This window comes from Poromitra crassiceps, assembly GCF_964638095.1.
Source record: "Poromitra crassiceps genome assembly, chromosome: 6".
Taxonomy (NCBI): Eukaryota; Metazoa; Chordata; class Actinopteri; order Beryciformes; family Melamphaidae; genus Poromitra; species Poromitra crassiceps.
In genome coordinates, this window is record NC_139627.1 from 15,052,546 (window position 1) to 15,072,029 (window position 19,484).

The window sequence follows — 19,484 nt, forward strand, 5'->3', positions numbered from 1 at the left end:
TACTAACACACACACAGACTTCACATTGAGCACACAATCGCTGGCCATATAGGCAGGCCTCTCCTCTCTCCCCCCAGAGCGTTCTTTCAAAGTCCACTTCCCGGGCTGATTCCAACTCCGCTCAGGTGTGCTCCATCAGTAGCTAATGAATGGAACTCTCCATGGTACTGAACCTGTGTTGACTCATTTTGCCCATTTAGTCAACCCTAATTACCCAATTAAAAAATCTGCCTCATTAGGTCACTTGCAGGGGTGCTCTTTACACTTCCTGGTAGATTCAGCGCAATCACATGTAAAATGGCATAGGCATAGCTGTGGCCAAATACGATTTGCTTGCTTGCTCGCTCGCTCACTCACACACACACAGACATTTCGCATTCTTATTATAGGATTATTATTATTGATGGAAATATTGGTGCACCAAAATGCATTCAAAAATCTGATGTCATGTAGCCTTGCTCAACAGCAAACGCACATGTGGAAGGGAAATATCAAGCAAACCGACACGACATTGAAATAAAGGTTATATGGTTTATTCGATGTATGCCAAATTGATGAATGCTTACTGATGATTCAGAATAGACCTCGAGTCATATTTTATAGTGTGTGTAATGTTTATCAAACACCAAGTAAGTTAAACTGGTGGCTCGCCTGGTGGAGTGCGTGCCGTGGGGGCTTGGTCTTTCGCGTGGCCCCCCCTCTCTCCCCACCCCCCTGTCCTGTCCAATAAAGGCAGAATGCCCCCAAAGAAAAAAAAGAAAGAAGGTAGGCTATTAAACTCATATTTTTTTTAATGGAGTTTGGCTTGACTGTCTCGCTATCCAAGAGAGAGCAGTGCATGTAGGGGCTAGATACCGGTAGCTTACTTAGAAATCTTTAAAGCTAGTGGTGACTTGGTGGCTAGCCTACAATTTTGAGGTAGGCTACTTGTACTTTACTTGAGTCCATTTCATGCTACTTTGTAGGCTAGCTATATACCACCTACTGTATATACATTTTTAGATGGAAATATTTTAGCCTACTTCTTACTTGCAGCTAATAGTTAGCCTACTAGTTAGGCTACTTTTCAAATCAATCCTTATTATAAAATTGCCTAGGTGAACGGGCGTGTCTGTCAGTCACATTTTCTGTCACAAACGTGACATCGGGCGTTGGTCAGCCGACCGATGCCACGCCACCTCCCCCTACACAGACACCCCCCACCCACAGACACCTCCCCCTACACAGACACCCCCCACCCCACACACAGACACCCCCACCCACAGACACCTCCCCCTACACAGACACCCACCATCCCCACACACAGACACCTCCCCCTACAGACACCCACCATCCCCCCACACAGACACCCCACACACAGACACTCCCCACCCACAGACACCTCCCCCTACACAGACACCTCCCCCTACACAGACACCCCCCACCCCACACACAGACACCCCCACCCACAGACACCTCCCCCTACAGACACCCACCATCCCCCCACACAGACACCCCACACACAGACACCTCCCCCTACACAGACACCCCACACACAGACACTCCCCACACACAGACACCTCCCCCTACACAGACACCCCACACACAGACACCCCACACACAGACACTCCCCACCCACAGACACCTCCCCCTACACAGACACCCCACACACAGACACCCCACACACAGACACTCCCCACCCACAGACACCTCCCCCTACACAGACACCCTGCACAGACACTGCCCACCCACATACACCTCCCCCTACACAGACACCCCGCACAGACACTCCCCACCCACAGACACCTCCCCCTACACAGACACCCCACACACAAACACTCCCCACCCACAGACACCTCCCCCTACACAGACACCCTGCACAGACACTGCCCACCCACAGACACCTCCCCCTACACAGACACCCCGCACAGACACTGCCCACCCACAGACACCTCCCCCTACACAGACACCCCACACACAGACACTCCCCACCCACAGACACTTCCCCCTACACAGACACCCCGCACAGACACTGCCCACCCACAGACACCTCCCCCTACACAGACACCCCGCACAGACACTGCCCACCCACAGACACCTCCCCCTACACAGACACCCCGCACAGACACTGCCCACCCACAGACACCTCCCCCTACACAGACACCCCACACACAGACACTCCCCACCCACAGACACTTCCCCCTACACAGACACCCCACACACAGACACCCCCACCCCCCTACACACAGACACCCCCACCCCCCCTACACACACACAGATAAACCCCACCCCCCACACAGAGACAACACCCCCACCCCCGCACACAACACCAAACTAGATTTGAAGGCTGCTGATAATCTAGTATTTTATATTGCTTAAAACATTTCATAGCCTAATAGCCTAATCTTGAAAAATGTATATATATAATATATATATATATATAATATATATATATATATATATTAGCCTACCTACACTACCAAAATGAGCATAAATTGTTAATATAGGTTTAAAATGTTACTTACAGTTAATAAATCAGTATTAATATTCAAATAATTTATGAAAGATATAACTCTAAAATGGGGGCAGTTGATAGCATACTCTAAGTACCTTTTGCTGCCAATAAATGCATGACTTTTACTTGTGGAGTATCTTGACATTTTTGCATTGGGGTATCTTTTCATTGTTGTATTGCTACGTCCACTTCAGTAAAGCTCTCAGCACTTGTTCCACCAGTGTAGAAAATAAACTCCACCTGACCAAACATAGGCAACATCCCCCCAAGGCTCTGCGTGACGTCAGAAGGGAAAAGTGTGGGGCTGGTGAGCTGCATCCTTCAGCTCTGTCCCTCGCGCTCAGTCCAGCTCTCCTGTCCGCTCCTGCCTCTCCTGTCTGTCTGTGCACAGATCGTCTGTCTGCAAGAGCACTCACTCTGCCCTTCTCCTTCTAGCGCTGAGAACAAGCATCCACAGGAAACATGGAGGCCATCAAGAAGAAGATGCAAATGTTGAAGCTGGATAAGGAGAATGCTATTGACCGGGCAGAGCAGGCTGAGGGGGACAAAAAGGGGGCAGAGGACAAATGTAAACAGGTATGGGACAAAACTGTCAAGAGTAATAGGACTATCCAATCATCTCATCCTTTTGCTTATCAACGATGCCTCGTTTAGTGCACCTTTGGGCCACGGACCCCCCATCTGATGAGATTTGTTTCTTGAAACCAAATCTGAGATTTTGTTTTTGTTTTATTATGATATGCTTTCATCTAGAATCCCATGACTATCTCTATTGTAGGTAGAGAGACAACAGACTATCTCTATTGTAGGTAGAGAGACAACAGACTATCTCTATTGTAGGTAGAGAGACAACAGGCTATCTCTAGGTAGAGAGACAACAGACTATCTCTATTGTAGGTAGAGAGACAACAGACTATCTCTATTGTAGGTAGAGAGACAACAGACTATCTCTATTGTAGGTAGAGAGACAACAGACTATCTCTATTGTAGGTAGAGAGACAACAGACTATCTCTATTGTAGGTAGAGAGACAACAGGCTATCTCTAGGTAGAGAGACAACAGACTATCTCTAGGTAGAGAGACAACAGACTATTTCTATTGTAGGTAGAGAGACAACAGACTATCTCTAGGTAGAGAGACAACAGACTATCTCTAGGTAGAGAGACAACAGACTATTTCTATTGTAGGTAGAGAGACAACAGACTATCTCTAGGTAGAGAGACAACAGACTATCTCTAGGTAGAGAGACAACAGACTATTTCTATTGTAGGTAGAGAGACAACAGACTATCTCTAGGTAGAGAGACAACAGACTATCTCTAGGTAGAGAGACAACAGACTATCTCCAGGTAGAGAGACAACAGACTATCTCTAGGTAGAGAGACAACAGACTATCTCTAGGTAGAGAGACAACAGACTATCTCTATTGTAGGTAGAGAGACAACAGACTATCTCTAGGTAGAGAGACAACAGACTATCTCTAGGTAGAGAGACAACAGACTATCTCTATTGTAGGTAGAGAGACAACAGGCTATCTCTAGGTAGAGAGACAACAGACTATCTCTAGGTAGAGAGACAACAGACTATTTCTATTGTAGGTAGAGAGACAACAGACTATCTCTAGGTAGAGAGACAACAGACTATCTCCAGGTAGAGAGACAACAGGCTATCTCTAGGTAGAGAGACAACAGACTATCTCTAGGTAGAGAGACAACAGACTATCTCTAGGTAGAGAGACAACAGACTATCTCTAGGTAGAGAGACAACAGACTATCTCCAGGTAGAGAGACAACAGACTATCTCTGGGTAGAGAGACAACAGACTATCTCTAGGTAGAGAGACAACAGACTATCTCTATTGTAGGTAGAGAGACAACAGACTATCTCTAGGTAGAGAGACAACAGACTATCTCTAGGTAGAGAGACAACAGACTATCTCTATTGTAGGTAGAGAGACAACAGGCTATCTCTATTGTAGGTAGAGAGACAACAGACTATCTCTATTGTAGGTAGATAGACAACAGACTATCTCTAGGTAGAGAGACAACAGACTATCTACAGGTAGAGAGACAACAGGCTATCTCTATTGTAGGTAGAGAGACAACAGACTATCTCTAGGTAGAGAGACAACAGACTATCTCTAGGTAGAGAGACAACAGACTATCTCTATTGTAGGTAGATAGACAACAGACTATCTCTAGGTAGAGAGACAACAGACTATCTCTAGGTAGAGAGACAACAGACTATCTCTATTGTAGGTAGAGAGACAACAGGCTATCTCTATTGTAGGTAGAGAGACAACAGACTATCTCTATTGTAGGTAGAGAGACAACAGACTATCTCTATTGTAGGTAGAGAGACAACAGACTATCTGTATTGTAGGTAGAGAGACAACAGACTATCTGTATTGTAGGTAGAGCGACAACAGACTATTTGTATTGTAGGTAGAGAGACAACAGACTATCTCTATTGTAGGTAGAGAGACAACAGACTATCTCTATTGTAGGTAGAGAGACAACAGACTATCTCTAGGTAGAGAGACAACAGACTATCTGTATGTAGGTAGAGAGACAACAGACTATTTGTATTGTAGGTAGAGAGACAACAGACTATCTCTATTGTAGGTAGAGAGACAACAGACTATCTCTATTGTAGGTAGAGAGACAACAGACTATCTCTAGGTAGAGAGACAACAGACTATCTCTAGGTAGAGAGACAACAGACTATATCCAGGTAGAGAGACAACAGGCTATCTCTAGGTAGAGAGACAACAGACTATCTCTAGGTAGAGAGACAGCAGGCTATCTCTAGGTAGAGAGACAACAGACTATCTCTAGGTAGAGAGACAACAGACTATCTCTATTGTAGGTAGAGAGACAACAGACTATCTCTATTGTAGGTAGAGAGACAACAGACTATCTCTAGGTAGAGAGACAACAGACTATCTCTAGGTAGAGAGACAACAGACTATCTCTATTGTAGGTAGAGAGACAACAGGCTATCTCTATTGTAGGTAGAGAGACAACAGACTATCTCTATTGTAGGTAGATAGACAACAGACTATCTCTAGGTAGAGAGACAACAGACTATCCAGGTAGAGAGACAACAGGCTATCTCTATTGTAGGTAGAGAGACAACAGACTATCTCTATTGTAGGTAGAGAGACAACAGACTATCTCTATTGTAGGTAGAGAGACAACAGACTATCTGTATTGTAGGTAGAGAGACAACAGACTATCTGTATTGTAGGTAGAGAGACAACAGACTATCTGTATTGTAGGTAGAGAGACAACAGACTATTTGTATTGTAGGTAGAGAGACAACAGACTATCTCTATTGTAGGTAGAGAGACAACAGACTATCTCTATTGTAGGTAGAGACAACAGACTATCTCTAGGTAGAGAGACAACAGACTATCTGTATGTAGGTAGAGAGACAACAGACTATTTGTATTGTAGGTAGAGAGACAACAGACTATCTCTATTGTAGGTAGAGAGACAACAGACTATCTCTAGGTAGAGAGACAACAGACTATCTCTAGGTAGAGAGACAACAGACTATCTCTAGGTAGAGAGACAACAGACTATCTGTATTGTAGGTAGAGAGACAACAGACTATTTGTATTGTAGGTAGAGAGACAACAGACTATTTGTATTGTAGGTAGAGAGACAACAGACTATTTGTATTGTAGGTAGAGAGACAACAGACTATCTCTATTGTAGGTAGAGAGACAACAGACTATCTGTATTGTAGGTAGAGAGACAACAGACTATTTGTATTGTAGGTAGAGAGACAACAGACTATCTGTATTGTAGGTAGAGAGACAACAGACTATCTCTATTGTAGGGAGAGAGACAACAGAGAAACTATGATCAGAACAGTCTTTCTTCTACATCCTCTAGCCTAATTGTGTTAACTTCTCGTAAATGAACAATGGTGAAGTGTAACACTAACAGTTCATCAGTTTGCTGGGGACCCTCTGGAACCCCCTCGAGGAGCCCTGGTGGTGCCCGGAGCCCACGTTGAGATCCACTGGACTACACCGCACTTCGCCTTTTCTTAAAAAGGAAAAGTAGCTCAAATAATTTTCTCTGCTGAATTAATACAATCTCAATATTTTGTGTGGGATTCTGTAAGTAGACCACAGTCACTGACAATTCTGTTGCCTAATATTAGAAGTGATCATAAGGGACACACATTCTATACGGTGGACAACAGATTCAATTATTGTTTTTTTTTTGGGCAATAGATTAAAAATGCAGGCACATTTTGTCATTGGTTCTGGATTTGGAGATTTCTTGAGAGGACCGGTGATGGACATCGGGTTCAGGTGTTCTATGGATTTTTAATGGAATACAGTAAGGGGCGCAGTGTGCAGTTTTTTTATTTGGACTTTCTCCCAAGGTGGTTCTGCCTCTGCTTAGTGCTTATTTTCACCCTAAGGATATAAAAAGTGCTGGTGAGAGAGTCACATTAAAAAGTGCTGGTGAGAGAGTCACATTAAAAAGTGCTGGTGAGAGAGTCACATTAAAAAGTGCTGGTGAGCGAGTCACATTGCCGGCTCGCTTTGATCCTATAATTCCATCCTCAGAGTCCCAAAGCCATTTCTTGGCACCTGCTCGGTCACCCTCTCTATCAACCGCATCGTCTCCTCATGTCCTTCCATGGGCACTGACTGGGGGACTCCCTATGGAAGGAAGAATCCCGTGGCATATCCTCGAGTCAATGTGGCTGCATAGTAGCTAACGGCTCCTTCAGAACCTCCACTAGTCAGGAGATGTATTGAATGGCGGCTAACGACAAGCTGCAACAGATGGACAATCTTAACGTACTGTATAACGGAACAATCTCTTTCATGTTCCAAGAAATCTCAGAAAGTCGGGTGTCCCATTCATATATCATATATACAGCACACTGTGGATTTCCTCTGCACACATCATAGTTATTATTAGACACCGCGCGAGAGATGTTATACGAGTCCTCTCTCCACTTAAGCCCCCCTAAGTAAGAGACGTTCCCAGAGGTATGGAAATCAGAGACTCCCTCAGGCTGTCGCCATGCCGCCATCGCTGCTGTGTGTTTGTGAAGCCGCGGGGAGCCTCTGTTTCCAGGCTGGGGAGTAGGGGAATGGAATTATTTAAAGGGACAGTTCACCCCCCCGAATCAAAAAGACCTATTTTTCCTCCTAACTGTAGTGCTATTTATCCATCTGGATAGTTTTGGTGTGAGTTGTGGAGTTTTGGAGATATCGGCCCTAGAGATGGCTGCTTTTCTCTCAAACACAATGGAACTGGATGGCACTCGGCTTCTGGTGCTCAAAGCGCCCCAAAAATACATTTCGAAAAACTCAACAGCAATGTCTCTCTCCAGAAATCATGACCTGGTTACTCAAGATAATCCACAGACTTTGTTGTGAGCACTTTCATGTCAGAACTATTTTCGCCCGAACTCCACCCGCTAAAGCCATCCAGTTGTATCCGAGAGACATCTCTACGGCCGATATCGCCCAAACTCTGTCCTTTTAAGCTTTTGTTTCTGAAGACCAAAGAAATGGACGCCTATGGACGCCTATTTTTACACCCTGCCTGCCCCCCGCTCTGTTCATTTAATTGACACGGTCAGGTTGGACCTATGAATAGTGTAACTGCCATGAACACTCTTTGTTTCCACCTCATCTCGCTATGACAATTCCAACACAATTGTTTCTCCGGGTCCGGCCGGGCGCCTCAAATGGTGGCATGTCTATTTTGGTGTTCCCTTTTAAAGAGCCCTCACCTGCTTTGAATTGTTCCACAGAGAGAGAGAGAGAGAGAGAGAGAGAGAGGGGTTGTTCGGGGTGGGTTGGCGAGAGAGAGAGAGAGAGAGGGAGGTTGTTCGGGGTGGGTTGGGGAGAGAGAGAGAGAGAGAGAGAGGGAGGTTGTTCGGGGTGGGTTGGGGGTCGTTGCCACAATGCCACAGCTCCGCGATGAGAACTGTCCAAGGCTATTTGTGACGCAGGCGCCTCGCATAGCTGCAGACCGGTACAGTCCGTTAGATGTAATATAGAAAGGGCATTTGCGGTAGGGTAGGGACATTGTGTTCTGGCCATGTCGCTGTCATTCGCCGTTGGCTTTTTATAGGCCTTGGAAATGAGTCATTGGGTCACAATTGGACAGAGTTATGAAAATTCTTTAATAATGGTCTGTAATGCCCTCTAGACTCTGACAGCCCATGTCTCAAACATTGTGACGTAATAACGGTCCACACAGCCCAACGAGAGCATTGTAGTTTCACAAAAACGGCTTTGTTAGAAGGTAACGTTTGTGTGATCCTCCCACATCCCACCAGTGAAACCCCTCGCTTTCAGGTGAAAAGGAGGCGACTGCACATGTATCGGAGGAAGCGTGCGCTAGTCTACGGCTCTCTCCAAATCGGCAGAGGGGGTGGAGCAACGACGGGCACAGCAGGGGGAATTGGTCAAGTATAATTGAGGGGAATGGTTGAGAATCCAAAAAGAAAGCAATTTTAGAGCCGTTATTAGAGCCACTCTGTGGGCCAATGTTGCTATTACACAATTGTTTTGGCGATCGCGTCGACTCTGGGCGTTTTTTGTAGAGAAAAGGAAATGATATATATTAAAAAAATTCTTCAAGCGATTCTTCTGCTGAAAGATGTTTAGTTTCTACCCTCCGGAAAGTTGGGTACCTAGTTACAGTACGCAACTAGGTCTGACTTTGTAGCGATCTACGATCTGCGACCGTGGTTCACTGTGTGTCCGACAAGTTGTACGCTCATCTGACAGCGTGCTCTGTCTCCTTGTCTGTGTGTCTTTCGTGTGGTGCGTTTGTTTGAAAGCTGGAAGAGGAGTTGCAGGGCCTGCAGAAGAAGCTGAAGGGCGTGGAGGATGAGTTGGACAAATACTCCGAGTCGCTGAAGGATGCCCAGGAGAAGCTGGAGCAGGCCGAGAAGAAGGCAACAGACGTGAGTGACGGGAGTTAACACCAAGGGGGGGCGTCACCGCACAACTTCACAAACATGGGAACAACCATTAGGATACAGTATGTGTTGTGAGCCGGGTGGGAATTACATGGCAACACACATTTCAGAAAAATCGCTCTTCATGATGTCAATAGAGCAACATGTGGCCTTGTGCCCTAAAACAAATTGCAACACCCAAGGCCAGATGGTCTTGCCCCTAAAATGATGAAATTCCCACCCTGGTTGTGAGTGGATGTCCACCCCACATTGTCTAAATCCACAGACACATTTGATGAGATCCGGTCTTACGGGCCCAAATCTGAGAATTTATTTTTATTGTTAGATACGATTTTGTCCACAATTCCTTGACTGTCTGTATTGTAGGTAGAGATATAACAGACTGTCTGTATTGTAGGTAGAGATAACAGACTGTCTGTATTGTAGGTAGAGAGATAACAGACTGTCTGTATTGTAGGTATACAGAGATAACAGACTGTCTGTATTGTAGGTAGAGTGATAACAGACTGTCTGTATTGTAGGTAGAGAGATAACAGACTGTCTGTATTGTAGGTAGAGAGATAACAGACTGTCTGTATTGTAGGTAGAGAGATAACAGACTGTCTGTGTTGTAGGTAGAGAGATAACAGACTGTCTGTATTGTAGGTAGAGAGAGAACAGACTGTCTGTATTGTAGGTAGAGAGATAACAGACTGTCTGTATTGCAGGTAGAGAGATAACAGACTGTCTGTATTGTAGGTAGAGAGATAACAGACTGTCTGTATTGTAGGTAGAGAGATAACAGACTGTCTGTATTGTAGGTAGAGAGATAACAGACTGTCTGTATTGTAGAGAGATAACAGACTGTCTGTATTGTAGGTAGAGAGATAACAGACTGTCTGTATTGTAGGTAGAGAGATAACAGACTGTCTGTATTGCAGGTAGAGAGATAACAGACTGTCTGTATTGTAGGTAGAGAGATAACAGACTGTCTGTATTGTAGGTAGAGAGATAACAGACTGTCTGTATTGTAGGTAGAGAGATAACAGACTGTCTGTATTGTAGAGAGATAACAGACTGTCTGTATTGTAGGTAGAGAGATAACAGACTGTCTGTATTGCAGGTAGAGAGATAACAGACTGTCTGTATTGTAGGTAGAGAGATCACAGACTGTCTGTATTGCAGGTAGAGAGATAACAGACTGTCTGTATTGTAGGTAGAGAGATAACAGACTGTCTGTATTGCAGATAGAGAGATAACAGACTGTCTGTATTGCAGATAGAGAGATAACAGACTGTCTGTATTGTAGGTAGAGAGATAACAGACTGTCTGTATTGTAGGTAGAGAGACAACAGTGAAACTATGCAGTGATTATTCTACATTATCTAATTCACTTCTTGTAAATGAAGTAATGTTGACGTTTAACAATTCATCAATTTGCTGGGGACCTCCTGGAAGCCCCTCAAGGACCCCTGGTGGCCCCTGTACCTCATGTTGAGAACCACTGCTCTACATTTTAAGCATTGTAACCCTTTTTAAGGGTTAAAATGCTGACAAGTAGACCAATAGTAGGTGATTGAAAGTACTGTATGCTGCGTCAAAATTGCGGCTATAGGATCTTTACACTCGTGCCTTTTTTAAATGAATAGCAAGGCTCTTTGACATACAGTATGAGGCCATTTACACCTGGCATTAACATGCGTTTTCTGCCATCAGATTGCAATCAGATTGTGCTTGACCACATTAGCCTGATTCCATTTACACCTGGCGTTAGCATGCGTTTTCTGCCATCAGATTGCAATCAGATTGCAATCTGATGGCAGAAATGGGTGTCCTCTCAATCATGAAGTCGCATAAAGTTGCTGTATCCAGATTGAGAGGACACATTGCATTTACACTTGTGTTTAATGTGTACACAATGCATCCCTGACCACCTCTGGAGGTGGTTTGGCCGATCAGATTGCAATCCTTCTTCAATGCGTTTTGGGGGTGTTTACACCTGTACTTTCAAGTGATAAAACACAATCTGATTACAATCTGATCACAGAAAATGCATGTTAGCAGCGCCAGGTGTAAATTACCTCTATGTCTACATCAACTCATCACCGCTTTAGACCATTAATGACATTGTTACAAACTGGTGCTGTCGGTCCTATAGGTGAGCTACTGTATACTCTACAAGCCAGTAATCCCCAAACGCAACGCAACTGTTCTAGAACAAAGTTGCAGCGGTCTGAACAGACCCGCGTCATCTCGACTCCAGCCTATTTTAAAGGCCGCCAGAGTTGCAGAGCATTGCAAGCAGTTGCAAGTTTCAACTCGTTGCGCTGCGAATCATTGGTGTGAACTGGGCTTTAAAATAGCCTTACACTTACATGCCTTAATTCATGCAAAATCCCCTTAAGATTAGTTAACGGAGTTATTATTGGAGGAGACTCACTCATTAAGAACCGTATTGTAAAGCATGCGCAAAAGGCAAAAAGAAATTCATTTATTTCGAGTGCCTCTGAATCAATGAATGAACGATTCAACATTTCATGGATTTGGTTTTGCAGCGTCCCCCTGTGGTTTAAATATGCACTGCACACCCTGTTGCATATCTCCATTCATATCCATATTCATATCATATCCATTTTAAGCCAGGCCTCCCCTCCCCTCCCCTCCCCTCCTCCACACGCCCGCCAATCAATCCCAGTGGAGAGATGGTGTTGAGCGGTGATCTCAGCACTGACAGCTGCAGCAGAGGGCGTATTAAATCTGACGTGTACAGTATCACATTCTACAAACATATCATAAAGCTTGTCAGCACCTCCAAGCAAATGCCATATATTCTAATGGATCCGGACAGATTCTTGGTCGGACAGCTTTGGTTTCCTCGTCCGGCACATTCCTGAGCTCCGTCGAGCACCGTTTACAGCGCAGGGTCATGTTTAAACGCCCTTCAATCAGGACAGGTTTACCAATTCAAAAGATGTATTTCATCAAACTTTCACGTAGGCTTCATTTATAGCAATATTCCACTTAGTTTTAACGTGGGGGTTATTCATTCGGCTCTTGACCGGCATGAAAACCAGAATATAAACAAATCCCCAAGACCAGACGCACCGCGACAAGTTGGTAGCATTCTGATTTTCTACATTCATTTGAAGGAGGCCACAGAAATAGCCTGAAAACTGACATTTAAAGGAACAGTTCACCCAAAAATGAAATTTCTGTCATCATCTACTCCACCTTGTGCCAGTTGTCGCCAGTTGCTTGTTTGTCCACTATTCATTTTAGGCTTATACGGTGTGAACTGAATTCAAGCAACAACGACACTGTAGTTGTAACCTAGATGTTTTTATGACACGGAATATTATGATTTGATGTGGAGTAGGCCTGGAAATGAACTAAAGGCATTTCTGCATTATTTCATCACTTTGCCACAGAGAAAGTCGTTATTTCCACCATTGAATTCCTCATGTGTGTGACGATGTGGCCATGTTTACAATGTTTACCATTGTCCCCCTCCATCCTGTTTCAGTAAATGTATCAAGCGAACACCCGGCATATATAGCGTAGTGTTGGTCTATATATAGACCAACACTACGCTATTGTTTCTATATATAGACCAACACTACGCTATAGGCCCTATAGCGTAGTGTTGGTCTATATATAGACCAACACTACGCTATAGGCCCTATAGCGTAGTGTCACTATTACATGCAGGCCCCTTAACAAGGGTTCCCAAACTTTTTCATGTCAAGGACCCCACAAACAGATCTACATTAGACCATGATTGAACCACATTTAATACAACTTAAGATTTTGTCCAATGGAACCCGATCTGAGAAGATTGTTATTGTTTGATATATGGTACAGAATTGAGTAAAAGCTAAGGAAGCAAAAGAGCCATCCATATAGGCCGACCTACTTTCATAATTGCTAACTTCCAGGGACAGAAAGAATAGTGAAATCTACTGTTGGTCATTTTTCTGGCGTCCCTTAGGAATTCCCTCAAGGACCCCTCCTCGGGGTCCCTGGACCCGTCTTTGGGGGCCACTGCCTCATACCACCGTGTTTTAGGCACACCATGGGTGAGAAAACAGACACAACAGTCAGTACAAGACATTTTAAAAGACAGAGCGGTTTCTCCTCCTTGTTTCCTTGACCTGTCACCAAGGAGGAGACGTGATGCGAGGGGATGAGGGGACATGTCTCCAAATGGAACACTGTCCTGCACCATATAATGTTCCTCACCATAGATATATAACATTAGAACACGGCTCTCTTGAATACTCGATTCTGATTGGTCAATCAACAATATTCACCGGTCATTATTTCTCGACAACCGACCGCTGCTCTGCCACACCTGGATTAATCAGTTGATAAGAGCTTTTTGTCAGCAAGACACTACTAATTAGGCCAACCAGTTGCAGCTGTGGTGTCTTGTGTGCCAATTACGAATGAAACCGCTTTGTCGCTGAAAACGCTATTAAAAAATCTATTTGAATAATTATTTTTGTCAGATTATTGAATGATTTAGTTGTAGGCCGTGTTCTAAGCGGGATAATGTATATTGAGGCGGTGATTACTGGGAAATAATGACCTTCAGGTGAACGATTAACCTCTCATAAATCCGCTGGCGCGTCGGGCTCAATCCACCTGTCGGTCATTATTTCCCCCGTAATCACCGCCTCAATATACATTATCCCTTACGTAAATGTGTAGGGGCGTTATGTGATGGAGGCATCTTAGAGTGCCTTAGTCACGCCCTCTTCCGTGTTCGGCATGATGGGACCCAAGGCATTTCATTCCCCATTCCTTTAAAGAATGTTTTGAAAAACCCTTATAAAAAGAGTTCTTGCCTACTTGGTCAAACCAAGGTATTGGAGAATGCTATAGATACAGTCAATGTCTTGTCATAGCCGATGGGATAGCTGGTTGGGGGCATGGTCGAAGGTGGGGCAAATCCTCCCGTTCTCCCCGTTCAGCATAGTTAGCATTTAGCTGCTAGCCCAGCCCAGGCAGACAGGATCGGTGATTCAAGGGGATTCAACCACCGCAGTAAACGCACATGTGAACAGACGTCTATGTACCTGCTCTAGAATCCCCAATCCTGTAGTGTAGAGCAGCCAAGCTGAGCACCGTCCTTTGGTGAGTCCGCCCATTGAGATATATATATATTTTTTACCCCACTCGCGTGCCAGGCAGCCTGACTGTAGGCCCATCTATATATTCAGGATCAGGAGAGACCATAGATACAGTCAGACTGTGAGAGTCGCCCCCATTTTGGGGGGCTCAAGTACAAGTCTTTCTATAGGCCTACAGACTTTTCTAAACGTCTCCGGGAAAATGAATGTGGAATGAAATCTCTTCGGTCCAATTAGTGTCCTCTAGAGCAGTGGTTCTCAAATGGGGGTCCGGGGACCCCCAGGGGTCCGTGGCACTTTGCCAGGGGGTCAGCGGAAATTTTTCAGGAAAATATTATTATTATTATTATTTTTTGCAAAAGCTTCGTAGTTCAACGAAAATATGTTATGCTTTAAATCTAAAATTGTCCATGGATTACATTCTAATCTAACAGACCTATCAATTTAAAAGTCAAGCACGTTACTGTGGAAGCAATTAAGCTTAGCCCAAAATCACAAATCAGAATGAGGGGGTCCCCGGTATATTTTCTATCTTGTAAGGGGTCCTTGGCTGAAAAACATTTGAGAACCTCTGCTCTAGAGAGAGAGTGGCGTCAGCAAGGGACCAAATTGCATGACTCATTAGCCAATGAACAGCCAGGAAGCAGTCTCGCGCTACTTTCGAATGCTAAAGTAAAGCTGATAATGTACAATTTGATACAAATTTTTTAAAAAAACTTTCAAAGTACAACACAAACTGTCCATTTTGTTGCAACTGGACAGCGCTGCTTAATCCAGAACCTTACTTCCTGGAACTCTTGAGAGTAAAAAGCTGGTCCATTGGAGTGAATGGAGATGTCGCAACTCTTCTATACTGTACATGCCTCTGGGTGACTGGGTCTGATATATCTCAGTGGTCTGATGTCGAAGCCGAAAGAGGGCGTGACTTAGGCACTACATAGTTCAGAGACCTGTCTCTGCCATGTTCTTTTATTTCGGAAGTTAAGACCGGAAGTGTTTTGATTGTGACGGGCCGGGGCTTGACCCCGTTGCCGTGGTAACGCAGTGGCTGCCAAGTGGCCGCTGTGTCTCTCTGGGAGACGGAGAACAACATGGCGGCGCTAACGTCCATAGACTCGGTGAGGAGGAAGATCCAGACCCTGCAGCAAGCTGCGTACGAGGCGGAGGACCGCGCCGAGATGCTGCAGCAAGAGGCAGACATAGAGAGACAGGCCAGAGAGAGGGTAAAGCGTAAAACACATCATAATACACACGATACTCACTCGCATACGGGACTCAGCACTGCGTCAAGGTAACACGCGTACACAGAAGAAGACCGGAAATAAGGAATTTTACCTTTCAGATAAATGTATTTTTTTAAATGAAAAATGACAAGTAATAATTAAATATAGCGGTATGCATAAAATCGAGCATCGTACAATACTCTGTGGAATCACTGAATTCAATATACAACGATATATGTAGCCTATGGACAACCATAGGCTTTTACTTTGGTAGATTTTCACAGGAACTGGTAGTTCATTAGTTCACTCATTCATAAGTAACTGGTCTCCAATTTTCTATTAGCATGTGATCCTTATTTGGTTTTAATATGAATGTAATATGGCCTTATTGTGTCATTAGAAGGTGTAGCTGTGGTCTTCTCATAAACACATCTCAAGAAAACCAGCCATATTATCTTCTTGACATAGTTGGTAAAATCCACTACTGCGTCTGCGGGCATCTTTACCTGGAGACGTAGGCTATTCAATTTTAGTTTGTTACACGATTCATAAAACGAAATGGTCAGCAAAGCATATTTGAATCTCTTTAGAACTTAATTGAAAGCATATAGAAAAATTTACTAATTAAGAGAACAATAAGGATTTTTCACCAACTTGACCTTACTTCTGTTCTGTCAGATTGAATTATGTTGTAGGCCTATATATATGTGTAAATTATATTATGTTCAATCATTATAGATATCAATATTATTATATTCTGTGTGCCTCAAAGCACCTTCTTTAAAAATCATGGAACAGACCATAAACATTCAATAGCTTCATAGAGCTATTTTAACACTTGAGCTATGACATGTCAAATCAGACATAGACTCCACATGCTCAGCAGCATGCATGTACTCGAATTCCTCATGTATTTCATACATGAGGAATTCAATGGCAGTCCAGTCCAGTCCAGTCTCCATAAATAGTGAAATGCAGCAAAAATACATTTCCAGGCCTAACTCCATATCAACTTAGAAAGCCCTCTATTCTGTGTCATAAAACCCTCTACAACTATAGTGACTGTCTTTGTGGCTTCAGTTTGAAAGACTATCAGTTGTCCAAAAAGCATATAGGCCTACATTTCATTACAGGCTTGATATGGTGTCAATTAGTCTCAAGTAAGCACATGACTGTTTTTTCTTTTTTAGCGGAGTCCCAATTTGTCCCAAATAATTGCAACAAATCCAAGGTGTGAAGCGATTGGCTTGGATGTCTGCATCCATCTCATCTTCACGTCATGCCATGCCATGTCATGTCAGTGTCTCTCTGTTTTCATCTCATCTTCACGTCATGCCATGCCATGTCATGTCAGTGTCTCTCTGTTTTCTAGCACAATGGCACAACATAGGGTTTCCCCCGGTATCCAGGTAACACGCCGTTCAAGAGGAGAGAGCCCCAGCTTCGATTTCAGTGTCAGAGGTTGAGTTTCTCTTCTTGGATCCATCTCGTTGCCATTCTCCACCTGTCCAGTAGTGGCAGTGGTGGCCTAAAGCAGGGATACTCAACTTGCTTTGCCCCGGGGGGGGGGGGGGACTTTTGTAAAATGATAGGAGGCCAGGGGCCAGTTAACCCATTGATACCTGATGCAGCATTTGTGTGTGTATCCCTTTAAGGGACTTAAAGGGATACACACACAAATGCTGCATCAGGCATCAATGGATTAATAAACAAACATTAATATTATTTTTTCTGTAGCGGATTGTAGGTTTTTGGGGTGTCAGCCGGGGAGTTTAGTATGACAATTTTGTGCAAACAGGATAGTTGGGTGGGGAAAGTGACAGGCAGCATTTGTCCCTCCCTCATTACCACCACTGAGGTGCCCTTGAGCAAGGCCCTTAACCCCCAACCGCTCCAGTGGAGCTGCTCAGTGGCCAGCAGATCAGACTGTGGTTGTACTGGTCAGCTTCCAGGTGTGAATGTGAACAGGGCTCTCCTGAAAAAGAGAGCATTGCTCTCAGTGAGACTCCCCCATATAAATGAAAGGTAGAAAAACAAGTGTTTTCCATTTGAAAAGCATAGACTGTACTTGAAAACGTGTGCAAAAAGTGGCTTCCATCATCGGATACACCAAGGGTGCTCAAAAAACCCAGAGTCTGCGTTTCTTAACCCATTGATATCTGATGCAGCATTTGCGTGTATATCCCTCATTTGTGTGTGTATCCCTTTAAGACCACGAACCGTGTCACGCGGTTCGCGGTCTTAAAGGGATACACACACAAATGCTGCATCAGGTATCAATGGGTTAAAGGTCCATATGGTGTAAAGCAGGAGTCCCATTGTCTCTGTGATGATAAAGGAGAATCTGAAATTATTTTATTTGCCAAGCTATGTTCTCACATACAAGGAAATTGACTTGGTGTGATTGGTGCTCAAGTACCATGTGATAAGAACAAATATACGAGATATAAGCCAATAAGATATAAGGAATATAAAAAGATTCACAGATATTATCAGATAAATATACAAACAGTATTAACAGATATAAACAGACTTGGCAGCCAGGTGAGGTAGCCTAAAAGTTTGCTCTTTACAAAGTATGTATAAGATGCATGATAAGTAGCAGCATTGTGTTGCACATGGATTACAGGTATTGACAGTTAGATTGTCTATCCAAACGGCACGGTGGCTCAGTGGTTAGCACTGTTGTTCACAGCAACAAGGTCACGGGTTCGAACCCTGGTCCGTTCCAGCTCCTTTCTGTGTGGAGTTTGCGTGTTCCGTGTTCGTATGGGTCTTCTCTGGGTGCTCCGGTATAAACCAATAAACCTTTATGGCATATTATTACAATACAGCAATACTGGTGTTGACAGTGTTGACAGTAATAGAAGATGCCAAATCATTCAAAACGATAAGCATTTTGCTTTTAGGAGCATCGTGCCAGCGTGCGGCGCTGTTCCAAAATGTGTCAACGTGTGTCGTTGCCTGGCAAACGCACATCCCATAATTCAACTGTTCGTATCGCATCCCACAATAGTATGATGATGCTTGGGATGCCATTGAGAACAGGCGAGGGCCCCCACCGTTGCGATTGGTGTACGTTTCGAAACGTACCCCTGAAAATCTTTCTAGGGGAAACACTGATGTTAGGGCTATACTCCTGTCAGTGCCCCTGAGCAAGGCATGGTGCCTGGACGCACTGCGGCTGCCCACTGCTCCTAGTTCTATGAAGGTTGAGGTTCCGAGCAGTGGGCAAGCCCACCCCCTTCCTTCTGATGATGCGGAAGTGAATTGAAACGCTGTAGTTCCTCGAATGGCCACTAGGCATCCGGGGCAGTAGGCATTCCCCCCATGTTAAAATGCCTGTTGGATGACTATTTAAAAAAAAATGTAAGGAAAAAAACCTAAGCATTTGACTACTGATTTCAACATCGATTACAATGGCATCGATTAAACCCATTGAAGATTCAAAGCATCTGGGTCAGCCCTGATTAACTCATTGAGTGCCAAGGACGGACATGTTCGTCATTTCAAATAGTAACGTAGAGTGCCAAGGACGGACATGTTCGTCAATTGCGTTTTTTGACGGTGGGGCGTCGATCAAAGCCTTCTGCCTCTGATGTACAAATATTATAGCTATTGGATGTGTCTAACCTATTTTACAGAACCCTTAGGTGGCGACAGTGCTCTCCACATAACAGAAA

General features: G+C 44.2%; 1 protein-coding gene across 3 annotated transcripts in view; it reads left to right on the forward strand.

Moving 5' to 3' along the window:
- Positions 1–2,848: 2,848 nt before the first annotated feature.
- Positions 2,849–19,484, forward strand: part of tpm2 (tropomyosin 2 (beta)) — a gene marked incomplete at its 5' end in the record, with an annotated part of 39,931 nt that continues 23,295 nt past the window's right edge. For 2 of the 3 annotated variants that reach the window (XM_083638418.1, XM_083638417.1), the window contains 2 exons: positions 2,849–3,070; positions 9,327–9,452. In XM_083638418.1, coding sequence (XP_083494544.1) covers positions 2,957–3,070; positions 9,327–9,452 — 240 coding nt within the window. Of the gene's footprint in view, positions 3,071–9,326; positions 9,453–15,669; positions 15,802–19,484 lie in introns of those variants that run through there. The other variant, XM_083638419.1, reaches the window with a different exon arrangement.